Below are 20,546 nucleotides of genomic sequence, written 5' to 3'. Positions count from 1 at the left end.
CCGGTTGAAAATGTCACCCTCCATCCCAGCACTGCCTGCCTGCTGCTCCAGGCATGCCCCCTTCCAGAGCACCCTAGAATCCAGGTGTTGTGGCTTTCCCACTCGACTGGGATCTCCACCTGAGCAGGGCTTAGTCGTCTGTTCACTGCTACATCCTGGTGTGTAACAGGCACTTGGCAAATGTGGAGGGAATGAAGGGCTGTTGCCATGTGTGTGTGTTGGCAAGGGGGGGTACATTTCAGCAGCCACCCGTGTGAGCTCACCTTCATCAGTAGGCGGTGTGACCATCCAGGCAGGTACGAGAGAGCCACTCTGGCAAGGACGGGCTTCACAGAAGGGACTCGAGGTGGGGACCGAGGGGAGGGTCCCATAGGCCAGCTGCGGAATTAGGACACCTGCCCCCCCAGCTTACCCTGGCCAGGGTGTTGAAGGCTGCAGGTCACCGTGATGTCTTGGTGCAGAAGGAGAAAAGGAGACCTGGGCTATGCATTTTCTTTTGAAAAGATAGTAATCTTGTGTTACAAGGTTTCCCCCACCTCCTTCAAACAAACACACACACAAACAGCTCATGTTTTTTCAACAAGGATGAATTGAGCAAGTTGGAGGTGGGAGGCCACGGGCTGGCCCCGGGGGGCCCTGGTGCCCAAGCCCTGCAGTTCCAGCAGCACGAAGCCTCTGGTCTCATGAAGATGACCTTGGCCTGTTAGCTGCCCCCACCAGGGCCTTGGCTGGGAGGGCAGGTGCTGAAAGTGTCTGCCGTGTGGAGGCAGGAAGGTTGCTCAGAGGACAGGCTTTCCCTCTGAAAGCGGAGGGTGGGCCGCTGTCTGAGGTGAGCCCAGCAGTTTGGAAGAGTGTGAGGGAGATGAATGGTTTGCAGGGAGGAAGTCCAGGTGTTGTCCCGGAGCTAAGACAGAGCCCAGAGCCTTCTGTGTGAACAGGGATGGAGCCAGGACAGAGCCCTCCCTTCTGCCTGGTGGGCATCGGCTGACACCCAGGGCCTCCTTGTAGGCATGCAGGCCATTGGCTGCCAGCCCTGCCCTCTGCAGGCAGCACCTCTGGCTGGTGGCAGAGTTCATTCAGCCCCTGGGCACATCCCCGGGTGTGTCTCTGGGCCAGTTGGGGCTGCACAGTTCTGCATTAGCTTAGGAAGTTGGTTTTAAAGACATTGATACTTCCTTTTGTCTGTAACAGTCATTTCTATTTGAATAGAAAATAAGATCTGTGAATTAGAATTTTTTCCTGGTCAATTGCACTCCATTCAAACCTTTTCTTTTGATTTTTCGTTATGGCAATTGTACATTCCCCTAGTTCTCAGTTCAGATGGAGAGCGTACTTTTTGGACAATTTCTGTCAGATATGCTAGAGTGTTGATTCTGCTGGTGCCTATTTTCAATGTGAGTGATGCCAGGAGTAACTGTTTTTCTCCCCACCTGGCTGTGGTGCTCCTAGTCCTTGAACACTGCGCTGAAGCACCTGTGTGAGATCCTCACGGACGATCCGGAGGGCGGGCCCGCTCGCATCCCCTTCAAGACGTTTTCCTACGTCTACCGCTACTTGGCCAAATTAGACTCAGACGTGTCTTCCTCGGAGACGGAATCCTACCTTGCCTCTCTAAAGGAAAATATGTAAGTATGCACACTCTCTAGGATTCAGGTATGTTGACCATGGGAGAATTTCCTGTTTCACTTCCCCCTTGTAGGGAAAAACCCAGTTTTTCCTTTGCTCTTCCACCACAACAAGAATCAACACAGAAGACTGCTATGACCAAATGTGTGGAGGTTTTTCCTCACCAAAAAGCGAGCAAGCAGTCCTGCAGCAGACACCAGCTCTGCGTTCTCATTCCATCGCTACCCTGTCTACCTGGAGATAGTGTGAGATCCCACAGGTGGAGGGCTCCGTCCCCGAGACTGCCCCCACCCTGCCGCATTTCTGATGCTAGGTGCAAGCCCCAGGTTATCTTGCCTGTGCTTCTGACTGACTGGCTATAAATCAGGGTTCCCACAACCCCTCCTCGGGTCAGTTAATTTGCTAGAATGGCTCACAGAACTCAGGGAAACACTCATGTTTACTAGTTTATTACAAAGGATATTTTAAAGGCTACCAACAGTCAGAGGAAGACAGATACAGAGGTCTGGAAGGGTCTGGAGCATGGGGGCTTATGCCCCCACGGAGTTGGGGTATGTCCCCTCCCTGCCTGCGAATGAGCTCCTGTTGGCATTCCTGTTGGTCTCGATGTGTTTAGCTACCGGGAAACTTTCTAAGCCCTGTCCTTTTAGTTTTTTTTTTTTTTTTCTGGAAGCTTCATGATTGATTAAATCATGAAGGCCATTAGTGATTACCTAAGCCATCAGCCCCTCTCCCCACCTCCAAGGTTGGGCTGGGCTGAAGGTCCCACCCCTCTAATCCTGCCTTGGGCTTTCCAGTGACCAACCCCATCCTGAAGCTATGTGAGCCATCAGCCAATCATGCGCATAAAGAAAGAACTCACTTTGGAGATTCCACAGATTTTAGGAGTTGTATGCCAGGAGGCGGGGTTGAAGATATATTTCACAATATCACGTCCCTTGTCTGCAATAACTTTGTCCCAACAAATCCCGTGTTTGGCGGAAGGTTTAGGCACACCTAATGGTATTCAGGGTGTGCGTAAGTGGAGCTGCAGATCCAAGACCATCAGCAAAAGCAGGCAGCACCTCAGAAGGGAGCTGACCTCTCCTGTGGCTCCCACCCATGTGCGCTGAGGGTCAGGTTTCTTTAGACTTTAGAGGGAGAGAATGTATCCTTTCATTAAGACTCGTTTATCCCAAATCTATCCTGATTCCTATGTACAACATGTCAGGTGGTATTAAATTGTAGCATGTTAAAAAGTGAGATAGAGGTTGGGCACGGTGGCTCATGCCTGTAATCCCAGCATTTTGGGAGGCTGAGGTGGGTGGATCACTTGAGATCAGGAGTTTGAGACCAGCCTGGCCATCATGGCAAAACTCCATCTCTTCTAAAAAAAAAATACAAAAAATTAGCCAGGTGTGGTGGTGGGTGCCTGTAATCCCAGCTACTCAGGAGGCTGAGGCAAGAGAATCTCTTGAGCCCGGGGGGCAGAGGTTGCAGTGAACCGAGATTGTGCCATTGCTCTTCAGCCTGGGCAACAAGATTGAAACTCCATCTCAAATAATAATAATAATAATAATAATTTAAAAAGTGAGATAGAATTCCTTTCTCCACAATGAAACGTAGACATGGATTACTGCTGGTGGACCGCCTGACGGTAGTGCCACGGAGGCAGGATCATTTGCAGAAACTTGAGGATGTCACTGACATCAGTCACGCAATTCTCACTCCGATGAACTTGCTATATGACCCTGACACATTGCATGGTGTATTGTATTTGCACCAGGCTGCATGTGAGGTAAGGGTGGTTCTGCTCTGCAGCATGACTTGGAGCTGACATTCGAATATATTGTCCAGTGTTCTGATCACCTGCCACATTTTTTAACAAGATGAATGAATCCTCCCTTTAAAGACAAGATGCAGAGCAAAATGGAACAAAACTCTTGGGTCCTGCGGAAGTTCTCATTTGTTCATTCCTTAAACTACCATCAGATGCTGACTCTGCACCCTGCACTACCTATGGGGAGGCAGAGAAAGTAGCCCGGGGCCGGTGGGGTGTGCAGAGGCGGTGGTGACAACTGAAGGGCAGGGCCCGGGGAGCTGTGGTGCTGCAGAGTAAGCCTGGTTAACAGAAGAAAGGGCCTTCAAGGTGCAAGGGCAGGAAAGGGCCCAGCTCCTCCAGACTCCAGCCCCAAGGGAGATGGGGCCCCTGAGGTCTTCCCAGCACTTCCCCTTGGGACCACTGCCCCCAAGTGCTGGTTGTGGTTTGCCCCTGAGCCCCACACCTCTCATCTCGAACTGCCCACAGTACAGTTTACTGAGCACCTGCTCTGTGCCGGGCACTGGCGCGGGTGCCGGGGATGATGTCAGTGAACAGGTCATGCCCGACCCCTGGAGTTTTGCCCTGTGAAGCAGACAGACATCAGACAAGCAGATTTCAAGACAGCAGGTCATGCTGAGTGCTGGGAGGACAGTAAGCCAGGGACAGGGACTGATGGGGGCTGGTCCCAGGGCCGCCTCTGGCACAGCACATACCCCTGCTCGCCTCGGCCTCCTGAAAAGCCTCCCGGCCTGTCATCACACCCAGACTCTTGTCCTCTCCTCCCACCCTTTCTAACCGGCCACGGTGCCACCTAGGATGCCGGCTACGGCACCAGGAGCTGGTACTCTATGATCCGCCAGCCTTCGCCTCCCTTCCTGCCCCAGTGGAACCTGCATCCTGCACCCTGCCCCACCTGTCCCAGCCCTCCTCATCTCCTTGTCCCTTCCACACCGTTCCCTCTCCTTTCTTCAAACTCACATCCCCTCTGGGATGCCCACCATAGGCTGAGCCTCTGGACTCCATGGTCCCCCTTTTTCCTCTGTCATCCACTGTCACTCCAACCCTCCTGTCCTCATGGAACATGGCAGCTCCCAAACTGTCCCTTCTCTCCACCTTATTCTTGACACCGTCCTGGCTGGTGTCTGCAGTCACACGGATGACCCAGTACTTTATCCCCAGCTCTCCTCCTGATGCCCACAGCCTCTGCTTCTGCACCGCCATCCGGATCATGCCGGGCCCCTTTTCCTGCTCTATCTGCTCACCTCTTCTCTTGTGCTCTCTGACCCAGCTACTCCACCTGATGGAGGTGCCTGGGACACGGGTGGTCCCATCTCATTCCAAATCCATGTCCCCAGCCTCCAAAGAACTGGGACCCTGTGCAGCAGCCCCTTCTCCCACCACTTTCCTGAGACCGCCAGTCATGAAAAAAGAAAAACCTATGCGTATAGTACCCATCTTTTCACCTAGAAATAAAGGTACATTTATTATACGTTTTGGTACATTTTACACAAGAAAATAGAATGCTTTATTTTTGGAGATAAGAATTACTGATGAGCAACCATAAATAGTTTTTTAAAGTAGACTTTTTTTTTTCTTTTTTTTTTTTTTTGAGACGGAGTCTCGCTCTGTCACCCAGGCTGGAGTGCAGTGGCGCGATCTCGGCTCACTGCAAGCTCCACCTCCCGGGTTCACGCCATTCTCCTGCTTTAGCCTCCCAAGTAGCTGGGACTACAGGCGCCCGTCACCACACCCGGCTAATTTTTTGTATTTTTAGTAGAGACAGAGTTTCACCGTGTTAGACAGGATGTTCTCAATCTGCTGACCTCATGATCTGCCCACCTCGGCCTCCCAAAGTGTTGGGATTACAGGCGTGAGCCACTGCGCCCGGCCAAAGTAGACCTTTTAAATTATATTGCGTTTTATAAAAATGTTACTAAGTATACGATGAGAAATTACCAATAAGCATCTTTATCTGTTTCCCATTTAGAGACACCAGGAGGAACGGCATGATAGGACTTTCAGATTTCTTCTTTCCAAAGAGGAATCTTTTAGAAAACCGTGAAAATTCTGAAGATGTAGGCCATTAATACAGAGAAGAATACATTTTAGTGTCAAAATCGTGCTCTTTAAAATTCTGGCACCAAATACAACTTATCCTGAATCACATACATGTGTAGTGTGTTTCTCTTCATGGGAATTTAGTGTGACCGTGCTTCATGGGGTCTGTTTCATGACTGCTCTTCACTGTGCCGTTTAAGGACCTGAAGTATAAGAAATTGTTAACAGTGAAATAATCTCTTTTAGTAAAATAATCTATTTGGTGACTGCAGAGTTGGAAGTGGGGCTGGGCAGTTTTAAAAGTGGCTTTTTGGCTGGGTACAGTGGCTCAGGCCTGTAATCCCAGCCCTTTGGGAGGCTGAGGTAGGAGGATGACTTGAGGTCAGTAGTTCAAGAGCAGCCTGGCCAACATGGTGAAACCCCATCTCTACTAAAAATAATACAAAAATTAGCCAGGCGTGGTGGTGGGCACCTGTAATCCCAGCTACTCAGGAGGCTGAGGCAGGAGAATCACTTGGATCTGGGAGGCGGAGTTTGCAGTAAGCCGAGATCGCACCACTGCACTAGAGCGAGACTCCATCTCAAAATAAAAAACAAGTGGCTTTTCTTCTCCTTGACTCTAAGCTGGTGGAGGGGCTCGCCCTTTGCTCCCTGCCCACCCTCCTAAGACTCCCTGGCAAGGGCATTGGCAACTGAGGCTGGATCTTTCCTATGAAAGGTGGACCCCAGGGACCCTGCTGTCTGGCCCAGCGTCCGTGGCTGGGGAAAGTGTACTGGACAGCAGCGTGATCCACTTGAATGGAAATAAGCATCCAAGATCCTTTATTTGCTTTCCTTTTATAAAGTCTTCGAAAAGACCAATACCAATGAATACATTTCAGGTTAGCTTCCAGGCCAGGGCTCAGGCCATGGAGAGAACTCACGCCAATGCCTGTCTGGAGGTCCAAGGAGCGAGCGTGGGCCCCTCTAAAACTTAGAGGGACAGATTACATGACGACTTTGGGGACAGCTTGCTAAGTGTCCGTTTGGCAGCATTTAGGATGAGACATGCTTTCACCGTGACTATCTTGTAGGGAGGTGATGGGGGAGGGTGAATAGAGTCCCTGCTTCCTCTAACCCTGGAGGCTGTCCACGTTGACCAAGAGAACCTCATCCAACTGCTGACCAGCTCAGCATGCAACACAGCATCACTGGACCCAAGAAAAGACATTTGGAGAGGAGTTTTGTAAGCCTGAGCATAGGTGAGTATCACTGTAAACAAACTCCAATGTGAAAATCTGAATTTATAAAGTATAAATCAGAAACAGCTTCTCACTCAATCAAAAAGGCATGTGGTGTTTCAGTAATAAAAAGCATGAAGTGTGGAGACTTGGGGCAGTGTGGGTGTGATTAGGCCCACCCCTGCTGGTGAACAGGCCCTGGACTTTGTCCCTTGAAAAGGCTTTTGTCTCAAAAAGCGAGTTTTTCTTGGGAATGACTTGGTCATAGAAGGAGAAATAGCATTCTGTATGAATCGGCGAGGGCTGCCAGAACGAAGTACCGCAGACCCAGTGCCTACGTAACAGAAACACTTCCTCACTGTTTTGGAAGCAGAAGTCCAAGGTGAAGGTGTCGGCAGGGCTGGTTTCTCCGGAGGCCTCTCTCCGTGGCTGGTGGATGCTGTCCTCCTCCTGGGTCCTCACTTGGTCTTCCCTCGAGCCTCTCCGAGTCCTCTTTTCCTCCTCTTAGTAGAACACTGGTTATACTGTTTTAGGGCCCGTGCTAATGACCTCATGTTAACTTCATTACCTTTTAAAGATCCTGTCTCCAAATACAACCACAGTCTGAGTTACTGGGGGTTCGGACTTCAGCTTGTGAATTCTGTTGGTGGGAACACAAGTTCCTCTATACCACATTGCTTCTCCCAGCCCCTAGAATGGTTTTAGCGTGACTTAGCAAGTGAGAGCTCTGAAGTTCAAACAGAAAGATTTTCACATAGAAACATGTACTGGTGCTACAGGTATAAAAATAAACCTAAATAGGAAAAAAAACAAAACAAAACCGTGAACCGGCCTTGTCTAGTTGACACTGTAAACCAAAAAGTGTGTGAGACAGATCTCAATCAACTTGGAAGTTTATTTTGCCAAAGTTGAGGACATGCCTGAAAGAACAAAACCATAGGATCACAGAGGCAGTCTGTGGTCTGTGCCTTTCTTCAAGGGCGATTTCAAGGGCTTCACTGTTGAAAGGGGAGAAGCGAGCTGGAGGGGACGGGGAGGGTGTGATCTTACGGAATCCACAGGCTGCGAGGGAAAAGGAGCAGATAGGAATCATCAGTTACGCATCGTATGGTCTTGTGCTCAGTAAATCCGTGCGTCACCCAAGATAAGGTGAACGCAGAGCTGCTACCTGAGGAGGTTTTAACCTTTTCCCTGTAGCTCTCTGCTGAGGAGCAAAAGGAAAGGCAGCTTCCTGCATGACTCAGCTTTCAGCTTCATTTGTTTTCCTTCTGGCAGAGTGAACTGGGGTCCCAAGTTTTTATTTTCCCTTCATGACACCGTCTGAACACCTGTGTCACACAGTGGTGACCAAAATGCCAAGGCCTCATTCGGAGGATAAGCACTCATCTGCCCAGCCAGACCCAAGGTTTCAGAACGCTCCTTAGAGTGGACTCTGGGTCTGGAGCAGAGTGGGGGTGGGCGCCCACCCAGGTCCTGTCCCCTGAGTGCTGGGCCCCTGGCCAGCTCAGCACAAGACTCAGACGCACAGCCCTTAGATCACCCACACATAGGATTCTCCTGCTTAACGCTCTGTCCCTGTCCCTCCCCCCAACACAGTTGGGGATCTTCGTCTGGTTCCTGGTCACTCTCAGCTCAGTTCCAGCCCCCAGAGGTTGTCCCCGCCTCACCACAGGGGCTCCAAGTGGCCAGAGGCCGAGCTCGATCAAGGGTGGAAGATGAGCTAATTTCGTAATTAACAAAGCATAATGGATCACTCTCCACGCCATTTAGTCGGGGAGCTTTAAATATCTTGCTCTAACACCTGATTAAGGTGCCATGCTTCTGTGAGCAAAAAGTGGATTGTTTGTGCCTCATAAACCGGATTCCTAATCTCGGAATACTCAGGCAGAGGGCTTCTTCTCATCAAGGAAAACACGTTCCCTGTTCTGCTGTTGATTTTGACTCTTCTTGTTACAAAGCTGAATCATCTATGTTCCCCTTCATAGCCTGCAGTTATTTCTTGTTAAAATAGCCAGAGGTAGTTGGGCTTTCAGCCAGATTGTTACTTGTCTTTAGGGGGTAACTCAAATGGTTTATTTAATAACTGCGAGCTTTGTTGCAGATATCATTAACTGATCAAGATGTTGAATAAAATATTCAGGTGGCTGGTGTGTTTGAAGAAAGTGGCTGTGGAAGGAGAACAGCAGAAACTCCTTTGCTGCAATGAGGATGGGAGGGGTGCCTGAGGACCCTAACGGGGTTGGTGGGGCTCCGGTACGAGAAGGGGGGATTTGCTAGCACATGAAGAGGAAGCCACATCTGGATGACAGACAAAGAGAGACAAAGACGATTTTTCCAGTTGAAGTCACTTTAAAAATAAACTCTGAAGATGATGGAGCCTTTGCTGGCACCATGGCTCATGCCTTAATCCCAGCACTTTTGGAGGCCAAGGTGGGAGGATTGTTTGAGCCCAGGAGTTTGAGACCAGCCTTGGCAATGGAGTGAGACCTCTTCTCTACAAAAAATAAAAAAAAAAATTAGCTGGAAGTGGTGGCATATGCCTGTGGTCCCAGGTTCCTGGGAGGCCAAGGTGGGTGGATAGCTTGAGCCCAGGAAGTTGAGGCCCCAGTGAGCTATGATTGCACCACTGCACTCCAGCCTGGGCGATAGAGTGAGATCCCATCTCTAAAAAAGAAAAAATAAAAAGTCCCTGGCATTCATATGGTGTGACTTTGAAAAATATCTGCTTTTCCTTCATTGCAGTGTGGGGAGGGGGGTGGTAGGAAGCAGAATTGAAAAAGGTACAAGATGCAAATCAGTGGATGGTGGTTTTATCTTACAACTTAAAGAACAGTCTGTCCCATTGAAATATATACCTTCAGTCTTTGTTTCCTGGTTATTGAAGGGGATTCCCCACCAGGACTCTGTGAAGTGCACAGAAGTAGGATTAACCCCCCTTTAGAGGGGACTGGCCTAGAACTAAGATGCCAGGGGCAGCCAGGTCCTCCTTCTGCCCAGGGTCCAGGACCACCCACCTGGCCTCACACTCCATCCCTCTCAACTCTTCCATCCAACAGCATTCCCCGTATCTGCCCCATTTCCCCCACAGATTCTGGCTTTTGGTGAGGTCAGGAGCCCCCACAGGTGAAAGGAACTGGATGGGCGGGGCTGGGTTGATGTGCACTGTTTCCTGGAACCTTCACGCCTTCCCCAAGGTTGGAGCAGGGGTCCCACGCTTTCCTATGCTGAGTTGGAGCCAGTTGGCCTGGGATAGAGAATGGCTTTCCGGGCACATGTCCCACCTCAAACCCCAGTCCCATTCTCGAATCTTACGGAAAGTATTAGCAGGGTGTGATCAGGAGAGCCACACAGCGTCCATGAAGTGCCCTGGCCGTGGGGCCTTGGGGCTGGAAGGACATTTGGGTTGGGATAATATTCGGGCTTAGGTGAAAATGCATTTACCCAGCGCCTACTAAGGGCTGGACCCCCTGCCACGTGTGGGTTTTGCAGCTAATTAAGTTCTCATCCCAGCGGCAAGGAAGGCTGCTGTCATGACCCCTGTGTTATAGAGGCACACTTCAGCCATTTCCCTGGTTGTAGTCAGTTGAATAGTGTGACTCCCAGAAAGATATGTCCATGTCTTAACTCTGGAACTTCTAAATGTGGCCTTGTTTGGAAAAAGGGTCTTTGTAGATGTCATTAATTTAAGGATCACAAGATGTGAGCATCCTGGATTTAGGGCAGACCCTAAATCCAATAACTGGTGCCCTGAAAAGAGAAAGGCAGAGGAGGGTTTGAGACACCAGTGCAGGGGAGAAGGTCATGTGAAGACAGAGACAGAGATTGGAGTGAGGCTGCCATCACGAAGGAGTGCTTGGAGCCACCAGAAGTTGGAGGAAGCAAGGAAGGAAGGATTCCCTCCTAAAAGCTTCAGAGGGAGCGCGGTCCTGCTGACACCTTGATTTTGGACTTACAGTCCCCAGAACTGTGAGACAAGAAATTGTTGTTGTTTGAAGCCACCAAGTTTGTGGTAATTTGTTTCAGCAACCATAGGAAATGAGCACACTTGTTACCTCTTTTCATGTAAACTGAGTCCAAAGAGGGCACCAGAAATGGGACAGAGCCCTGAAGCAAGACCTGGGTTTGGTTTTCTTTTGATTCTGAAAATAAAAGCCCTTTAAGGAATCAAGAGGTGGGGAAGAGGTTGAGGCTGAAGAAAGTTGAAGAACAGTGAAAGAATCTTGGCTCATCTGGAGGATGAGAGAGAGTTCTAGAATGGAGAGAAGATAGACCTGCACTAGAAAAATTTTCTGACCGGGCGCAATGGTTCATGCCTGTAACCCCAACACTTTGGGAGGCCAAGGCAGGCGGATCTCCTGAGCTCAGGAGTTCGAGACCACCCTGGGCAACATGACAAAACCCCATCTCTACTAAAATGCAAAAAATTAGCTGGGTAGGCCGGGCGCGGTGGCTCAAGCCTGTAATCCCAGCACTTTGGGAGGCCAAGACGGGCGGATCACGAGGTCAGGAGTTCGAGACCATCCTGGCTAACACGGTGAAACCCCGTCTCTACTAAAAAATACAGAAAACTGGCCGGGCGAGGGGGCGGGCGCCTGTAGTCCCAGCTACTCGGGAGGCTGAGGCAGGAGAATGGCGTGAACCCGGGAGGCGGAGCTTGCAGTGAGCTGAGATCCGGCCACTGTACTCTAGCCTGGGTGACAGAGCGAGACTCCGTCTCAAAAAAAAAAAAAAAAAAAATTAGCTGGGTGTGGTGACACATGCCTGTAGTCCCAGCTACTCAGAAGACGGAGGCACAAAAATCGCTTGAGCCCTGGAGGCGGAGGTTGCAATGAGCTGAGATTGCACCACTGCACTCCAGCCTGGGCTACAGAGTGAGACTCTCAAAAAAAGAAAGGAAAATTTTCTAATTTCCACAGGCTTTCAATGACTTTCTGCCACAGACAGAATCCTAAGGTGGCTTTCAAGATTCCGTCCACTGGCAGACACGTCCCATTGAATCTCCTTCCATGAGTGTGGGTAGGCCTGTGTACAGTCAGGTACACAGCGGGACAGTACACGGTGGGACAACTACCCCCTCACTTGTGGTCTGTGACATGACTCAGCAGTAGGAGACTAGAGAGGGGTTCTCACACTGGCTTTGAAGACATAAGCTGTCACTGCGAGGGCGCCAGGTGCTGAGGACCTGATGATGGCCTCTGGGATTTGAGAATGACCTTCAGCCAACTACCAGCCAAAAAATGGGACCTCAGCTCTACACTGCCAGGAGCTGAATTCTGCCAATGACCTGGATGAGCTGGAAGTGAACCTGGAGCCTCTGCTGAGATTGCAGCCTCAGCCAACGCCCTGACGAGGTTTCTTGCCAAGTGAGCAGAGGACTCAGCCAAGCTGAGCTTGGACTCTCCACCCATGGAGAAGGTCGGATGATGAATGTGGATCATGTTGCTAAGTTTATGATACTTTGTTATACAACAATAGAAAAGGAATGCAGTTTCTGAGCAAAGTTCCTCCCAAATTGTAACTGAATAGGAGCAGCTGAGCTTGAGCCTTGACTTTGTGCTTTTTTGCTGATTTGGTGGTTTTTTTATGACCAAGTATTAAAAATGGGCGTATATTTTAAAGTCATATTTTGAGACAAATCACAAAGTTAAAAAAAAAGTTTAAAAGGCTCTGAAGAAAATAGAGAACAGATGACAAAAGCTGATCACTGGTTAAACATAAATGTGTTCCAGATGAGAATGGAAAATGCTTGCTTATTTCCATCGGTGTGGCCAGCAGCTCCCCTCAGAAGCCCCTCAGGTGAATTTGTAGCAGAAAACCTCCAGAGACATCTTCCCACGGACACCTTTCCCTGGTGCCATCTAGAGGGCAGACTTCTAGCAAGTTCCGCTAGCATGGTACTACAGTCACTTCTCTGTAATTCTACGAGCCACAGTCACACCCTCTTCAACAAGACCTGGATCTCAGCCCAGGGCAAGGGGGTTTCTCTGGGTGTACCATTCGAGTCCTTGGGGTAATGGCTGTTATTCATATCTGCTATTCATATATTCTGTAAAATTCTCTTTACTTCTTGCCAGCCAATTCGTCGTACCCCGAGCCTGTTGTAGTTACTGATTATTTATATAAAACTTTCCCTGTTCAAATCACTCAGTGGTTTCCCTCTCTTGATTGGACCCAGACTGATGCACGTTCCGAGCAGCAAGTAGCACTATGTGCCAAGCACCAGGTGATAATTTCAGAGAGCTGAAATGACACAGGCCTGTCTCCAAAGAGTAAACACAATGCCCAATTCAACACTTTGAGAAGGGAGAAGTATAAAATAAAATATGTATATAAATAAAAAAATAATGCCCAAGTTAAGCAGACAGAGCATGGGGCTACAGGGTAAGAGACTGGATTCCAGACCTGATTCTGCAACTAAGTATGGGATTTGGGGAGGATTGTCCAATCACTCTGTTTCCTTGTCTGTAAACTACAGAAGGTAATGGACTCAGAGGCTTTCTGTTGGTTACAGTAAAGCCAAGCTGCAGTAACAAAGTAACCAATTACACCGTGGTTTAAAGCATATAGAAGTTTATTTTCTCTCAAATACCAGTCCTCAGATGAAGGATCCTTGGTGATGGAGCTGCTCTGCTCCACATGATTATTCAGGCATCCAGGTTCTGTCCATCTTGTTGCTTTGCCATCATATGGACTTTCACTCTCATCTGCATGGGTGCAGTTCATTGGAAGGTGAAGAACAGGGAGGAGGTCAGTGTCTTAAGGCCCAGACTTAGGAGTGGTGTCTATCACCTCCACTCACATGCCGGCAGGGGGTGCACTTAGCCACGTGACCACATTGAATTGCGCAGCAGGTTGGGAAATGGAGTCTCTAGCTGAGTAGCCACGTGTCCAGCCACACCTTGATCACATGGAAGAAGTGAGAGTGTGTTAGGGGGCAACTTTCAATGTCCCCGGCCCCTGTTCCAGATCTGCCAGACCCCTCTATGTGTTACGGAGCATGACTGAATGTAAACTCCAGACTCCATTTAGGTAAGGAAGGAAAACATCTCTGGCAAGGTGGGAAATACATGTCTCATCATTCTGCTTTTGCATTTCAGAATCAAGATCTGAAGAGCTTGCAAAAAGTTCTTTTAGTGCTGAAAAGTAGGAAGGTGGCAGATGTGACTAACAAAACAGTCCTTGTGCATCTGCTAGGGAATACAGATTTTTTTTTTTCTCCAACATAACAAATTAGAATCCATCTGGGATTTGAGAAGTCTGAGCTAAGGTTTCCTGGATCTGTTTGCATGTGGAACAATGATGAAAAGAAGAAAATGATAAGTCAGTTTTAAAGAACTTTTCTTGTGTTTCAAGTGGAAAGAAGGCTTGAGAATTTTTTTACATTTTACTCTGGTGTAGAAGGATGGCGATATTTAAAGAGAAAGAATGAGCATTAAAACAAAGACATGAAAATAATTTAACCCATCAATTGTATTTTTATATGCCGGCACTAAGACCTTAAAATCATAATGTATCTAATTCTCACAAAAATATGTTAAAATAAGGACTATCATGTCCATTTTAAAGAGATGAAATGGAGGAAGATAATTTGTGTAAAGTCAAACAGCTAAAAAGGCTTGCATCTAGGAGTTGAAGTTAGATCATTTGGCTTGAGTCTGTCAGAGATGAGCAACCCTTTTCTGTAATGCATCAGATAGTAAATGTTTTGGCCTTTGCAGGCACGCAGTCTCTGCTGCAACTGCTCAGCTCTGCTGTGTAGCATGAGAGCAGCCATAGACAATGTGAAAATGAGTGAGTGTGGCTGTGTTCCAATAAAACTTTATTAATGAACATAAAATTGAAGTTCAGAGAATTTCACATCACAAAATATTTTTCTTTTTGAATTTTTTCAACTACTTACAAATGTAAAAACCATTTTTACCTTGTGGGCCATTGTTTACTGCCCTTGGGTCTATGCAGTTCACCTTGACCTTTTTCAACATGTTAAAGAGGTTAACCCACATTTACTGAGTGCCGCTGCTCCGGGCACTGTGCGGGGTGCTCCGTGTCCTGGTCCACCAACTTGCTGCCTGTATCTAGAGGTAGCTCCTGCTACCGTTATTCACACTTTATAGATGAAGAAAGCAAAGCGGTCCTACCACAGGTGGAACAAGGACATACAGCCAGCCAGGAACTGGGCTGACATCTGCTGATGGACAGGAAGGAAGGATTTGGGTTGGCCATTAAGACTCTCTCAGGACCTGAGGAAAAGGGTGGGAAACTTAGGCACAAGATGGCAGGAGGACAGATGCTCCGTGAGGATGGCAGGACGAGGACATGAATGCTTAATATTCTGGAAAATCCTCTGGGATGAGGCTGGGCACGGTGGCTCATGCCTGTAATTCCAGCACTTTGGGAGGCCAAGGCAATCAGATCACTTGAGATCAGGAGTTCGAGACCAGCCTGGGCAACATGGTGAGATCTTGTCTCTACTATACAGAAATTAGCCAGACATGGTGGCGGGCATCTAGAATCCCAGCTACTTGGGAGGCTGAGACAGGAGAATTGCTTGAGCCCAGGAGGCGGAGGTTGCAGTGAGCCAAGATCACACCACTGCACTCCAGTCTTGGCGACAGAGTGAGACTTTGTCAAAAAACAAAAAACAAAAAAACAAAACAAACCCTCGAAATCCTCCGGGATAAAACTCTGTTGAAGGAAGCTTTGGTCAGCAGCGAGCACATCGGGCACACTTGTCGTTGCCCCTTCTCATCCCGCCTTCTCTGCTTTGGTCGGGTGGTGCCCTCCTTCCATGGGTGGAGCCAGAGATGGCGGGTTCTGGCTGGTTAGATGGGAGTGGACAGAGAGGTCTGGGATCCTACCGGCTTCGTGACTGCACTGTGTCTCTCCTGGGAAGGATCAGGTGCAACCAGAGAAACCTTGAGCCTTCTCCAGATACCTGAGCGGCAGCTGAGTTCCCGCAGCCTCTGTGATCTCCCTTCTGAGGCTCTGGCTCCCCGTTTCCCAGTACCCCCTCTGTATTAGCTTCCTGGGGCTGCCCTGACAAAGTATCACAAACTCAGGGGCTTCCGCAACAGAGATTTATTCTCTCACAGTCCTCTTTGATTTGGACTTCTAGCCTCCCGGACCTGATTGGCAGGGCCACACTTCCTCCTAAGGCTCTGGGGTGGGGTGGAGGTCCCTCCTGCCTCTTCCAGCTGACAACCCCTGGCATTCCTTGGCGTGTGGGTGCATCACTTCAATCCCTGCCTCCCTCCTCACATGGTCTTCTCTGTATGTACGACTGTGTATCCTCTCCTCTTGTAAAGGGCAGCAGTTGTTGGATTTAGAGCTCACCCTACTCTGGTATTACCTCATCTTACTTACATCTGCAACAGGCCTGTTTCCAAATAGGGTCATATTCTGAGGTTCTGGCTGGACATGAATTTTGGGATGGGGGACACTCTTCAACCCAGTACACCTTCCTCCCCAAATCTTGCTAGGTTTCCCATGCCTAAAAGAAGTGCTAATTGGAGAAAATAAGGATAGTTTTCTACTTATCTCAGGAGCAGGGAAAGATGGCAAAATGGCATGGCCAGTTTTGGAAAGAATATGTAGTGTGTTGTAAAGATATGTGATGATAAGGAGGATGATGTTTTCACCGATACTTGCAGCCTCTTGTCCACACAGAAGAATTAGGAAGATTAACGCCTTCGAAATCAGCTATACTTTGGCACTCTGTTTTTACTCTTATTATGATTATCCTAGTGTCCTTGTTTTTGAGGTGGCTGCTATAATTATGGTAACTTGTGTGAGTATGTTAGAAAGATGTTACAAATGATTAAGCTAGAAATTAGTCACTTTGGAGTGTGTAATAGTTCTTTCAAGTCCCCAGCATATAAGGGAAGGTGACGCTGGTCTACAATGACTGTCCCCATGCATCCGTGCAGAAATTGAGACCCAGAGAATTGCAAGACTTGCCCAAGTTCTGTGAGTGAGTCAGTGCTAGAAAAATCTTGAGCCCAACCCCCCCAGATGTGATGACTATTCTCTTTCAAATATTTCTACAGGGTTAGAATGGGGGCTCAGGCTTGGCTCAGACCCATAGCTTTAGGTGAGTGGCTTTTAAATTGCCACTTGGTCACCCCCACTTGAAAGAGCTGCAAACACGGGCTGCAGAGTTCAAGCCCGCACCCTCCTCTCTGGAAGTGGAGCGACAACAGGGTGGGCAGAGGTGGGGCTGCCACACTTGCTTCCCTGGAAACCCGGGGGGAGAGCACAGGACTCGGCTGGTGGCTGCTTCAGGAGCAGCCCCGCCGACCCTTTAGGCCCACCCTTGTTTGCCGTCTCACCTTGTGACTATTTCCTGGGCATTGTAGGAGAGGAGGCCTCTTGCTTGAGCTCCTGTCCCTACTGTCTCCTCTCACTAAATGCGCGGCATGGCTTTGTGGTAATAGGCTGAGACATGTCAACTCTTTTTTGTTTTTGAGATGGAGTTTTGCTCTTGTTGTCCAGGCTGGAGTACAATGGTGCAATCTTGGCTCACGCAACCTCCGCCTCCTGGATTCAAGCGATTTTCCTGCCTCTGCCTCCCGAGGAGCTGGGATTACAGGCATGCGCCACCACGCCCGGCTAGTCTTGTATCTTTAATAGAGACAGGGTTTCTCCATGTTGGTCAGGATGGTCTTGAACCCCCGACCTCAGCTGATCCACCTGCCTCGGCCTCCCAAAGTGCTGGGATTACAGGCGCGAGTCACTGCGCGCAGCCAACACGTCAACTCTTTAGGAGAGCTTGGAGACAAAAAATAACCCAGGTCTAAGCATGGGGGGCGCAAAAATAGGATCTTCTCAGCTTCCACAAGAGCAGATCAACGAATACAGAGGCCATAAACCAGTGTAGTTATTTCGGCTGGGGGATTTATTTTCTTTTGATTGTCCCCTGGAGCAACAAAATACACAAATATAGATTGATAGATTTTTTTTCATTAATTCGAAAAGCATTTAATGGCTGTCATCTGTGTGCCAGGCAACTGATGCACAGCCAGACTTCCAGGAGGCTGGAGGGGGATCCAGATAAACCTTCTGGTGTAGGATTGTCAGGAGGGGACTGGAGACCAGGGCCATCCTGACAACCCCATGTCTGTTCCAGGAAATTCCTAGGGTCCCCTGGGAGGCACAGCCTTGAGAATCCTATTTTGGTTGCTGAACGGATGCACACATTGGAATCGAGGCTGCATATGCTTGGGGTGCGTCGGTGAGGGGGAGGAAGTGGGGTCCGGGTGGGAGCCGTATGGAAGCCCTCCCCTCCCCCTCCTCCAGGCATGCCAGCGAGTGTGGCCTTACGTTGAGTGTATCTTCTAGTGTGAGTGGCTCCTCCGAGTGTGGTCCAAGGACCCGCAGCATCGGCATCCCCTGGGAGAGCCTTGGAAATGCAGAATCTTGGGACCCAGCCTGGACCCAGAGTCAGAATCAGATTCCCAGGCGATTCGTGTTCGCATTGAAGTCTGAGAGGATCTGCTTGAGAACTCCACAGCTGGGACTGACAAATCCTCCTCTGACCTCAAACTTCCCTCCTCCTTCTAAAAACCCAGAGAACCCAGCTCCCTGCCCACCCACAGCTCTTTCCAGTGGATCCAACTTCCTCTCACACCCGGTTTGAGCAGGGGGAGACGGGAAAGGCATCTTCTCTGTTTCCAGATCGTCTGTTTCTTCCATCGAACACCACAGTTCCTATGAAACGCACAGCAGCAGCAGACCTGGGTCTTGTCAAGAGCTATGAAGGGTCTGCAATTTTACCTACTCCTAGGCTAGCAGTTAGCCTGCCAGTTTGACAAATGCTGCCTAATGATGCAAGACTCCCAGGGCAGAGACAAAGGACTTTGTTACTCACAGCACAGCAAGCAGCATAAGTTTTGCTATAAAATGTGGTGTATTAATGCAATATTTGAGTTATAGTAAGGCCAACAGATCAGGAAATGATTGTCATTGAAAGGACAGTTTGTTACTCACAGCTCCCAGGAGGAGGGGCCACAGGCGTTGTCAGCAGGCTTAGGAGACAGCGGACATGTGGGCAAAAGCCTTGTTTGTGTCCCTAGTTGTCTGGTACTTGCTCCCAGGGTGGTTAGGCAGGTGGATAGTGGCCTGGAGTGTGAAAACCCAATAGAGGAGGTGTCTGGGGCATGGGCTTAAGATTGGTTGGTTTGCATTTGAAAAACATGTTTGCAGGAGCCTGGTTTACTATCTCTGGGGATTGGCTAGTACTGGGTGGGGCAGTCCCTCCAGGGTCAGCAAGGTCCCAGATAGCAAAGCATCAGAATACAGAGAATGGAAGACATGGTTAATACAAGCTTAATGTTTGCACTGGTTTCCTATGTCCCCAAAACCCCATGGGGGTGACGTGGAGGGCCCAGGTGGATGCTGCTGTGCAGTGAATTTGCATCACCGAGGGAAAACCCTGAGCTCAGGGGATGCAGATGCTTTATAACGGGCGGTAAGAAAACACACCTAACCTTTGCCCCAGAGGGAGACATTATCTTTAAAATATTAGGTAATAACCAAACCTGCTCTCTGCGCTGTAGGGAGACACCACCTCTTTCCTTCTCCAAGGCTGTTTGCTGTATCTGAAAAGACAATCTGGAACAAGAGGACAGTCAGGCCAGCCATGGTGGTTCATGCCTATAATTCCAGCACTTTGGGAGGCCAAGGTAGGTGAATCACTGGAGGTTAGGAGTTGGAGACCAGCCTGGCCAACATGGGGGAACCCTGTCTCTATTAAAAATACAAAAATCAGCCAGGTGTGGTGGGTACGCCTGTAATCCCAGCTACTCGGGAGGCTGAGGCAGGAGAATCACTTGAACCCGGGAGGTGGAGATTGCAGTGAGCCGAGATCATGCCACTGCACTCCAGCCTGGTGACAGAGCGAGACTCTGTCAAAAACAAAACAAAAAAACCCCAAACCAAACCAAAACAAAAATGGTTAAAATGCTAAACTTTCTTATCATATTTTACTGCAATTAAAAATCAAAACAAAAACCTTAAAAGATAAACCTTTCTGAATGCCGCTGTTCTTTTCTGTATCATACACAGTTCCTCTTAGGAAGGCCTTTCCAGTGTGTTAAAGACCTGCTCCAGAAAACACAAAATGGATCAGAAGAACAAAAAGTGGATGTCACTTCATGGACATTTTGATAACATCAATGTCATGTACCTTTCTTTCCCATAAATTCTGGGGAATTTTTAAGTGGCATGTGGGGCTCTGAAATGTTGGGAGAGATCAGATTTTAGGGGAGTGGGGAACTCTTATGTAATGCTCTTATGTAATGGCCCAATAAATTTGGGTGCCAGGGCCCTGGCATGAGGGCAGAGAAGGGGCTCTTGGAACTGGGGTCCTGGCGGTAAGGGGAGGGATGGACACGGTAGAAGGTAGAATGTTTCCCCTCAAATTTCAGGTAAACTCAGAATCTGTGAACGTGACCTTACTCGAAAGTACTGTCTTTGCAGTTGTAATCAATGAAGAATCATGGGATAAAATCGTCCTGGATTTAAGGTGGGCCCTGAATCCAATGACTCTTGTCCTTATACGAAGAGAAGGATGACAACACTGAGTCACTCTGAAAGCTCAGCGTGGTGGAACTTAGTGGCACGATCCAGCTGTGAGGAAGCAGCTTCCAGGTGTGCTGCCAGCTGCTGACCTAGGGGCTTCACCAAGAGGGCCCCTCCCTGCCCAGTGCCCTGACTCTGGGGTCCAGGGCTGCACACTTGGATGACAGAAGGACATGCCCAAGCTCACCTGGCTGCTCAGAGAATACAACCAGACAGTTGGCACTGACTACTCACACGCTCATGTTTATTAAGAGACTCTGACG

At 49.0% G+C, this 20,546-nt stretch overlaps 1 protein-coding gene across 3 annotated transcripts in view; it reads left to right on the top strand.

Annotated features, from left to right (window-relative positions):
- The window catches only part of ROPN1L (rhophilin associated tail protein 1 like), a 918,600-nt gene extending 913,007 nt beyond the window's left edge, over positions 1 to 5,593 (top strand). For all 3 annotated transcript variants that reach the window (XM_050794078.1, XM_050794076.1, XM_050794077.1), the window contains 2 exons: positions 1,450 to 1,625; positions 5,415 to 5,593. In XM_050794078.1, the coding sequence (XP_050650035.1) occupies positions 1,450 to 1,625; positions 5,415 to 5,514 (276 nt within the window). In that variant the 3' untranslated portion in view covers positions 5,515 to 5,593. The remainder of the gene's footprint in view (positions 1 to 1,449; positions 1,626 to 5,414) is intronic.
- Positions 5,594 to 20,546: the final 14,953 nt, after the last annotated feature.

Source organism: Macaca thibetana, chromosome 6 (genome assembly GCF_024542745.1).
Source record: "Macaca thibetana thibetana isolate TM-01 chromosome 6, ASM2454274v1, whole genome shotgun sequence".
Lineage (NCBI taxonomy): Eukaryota > Metazoa > Chordata > Mammalia > Primates > Cercopithecidae > Macaca > Macaca thibetana.
This window is presented reverse-complemented; position numbering and strand designations above follow the sequence as displayed.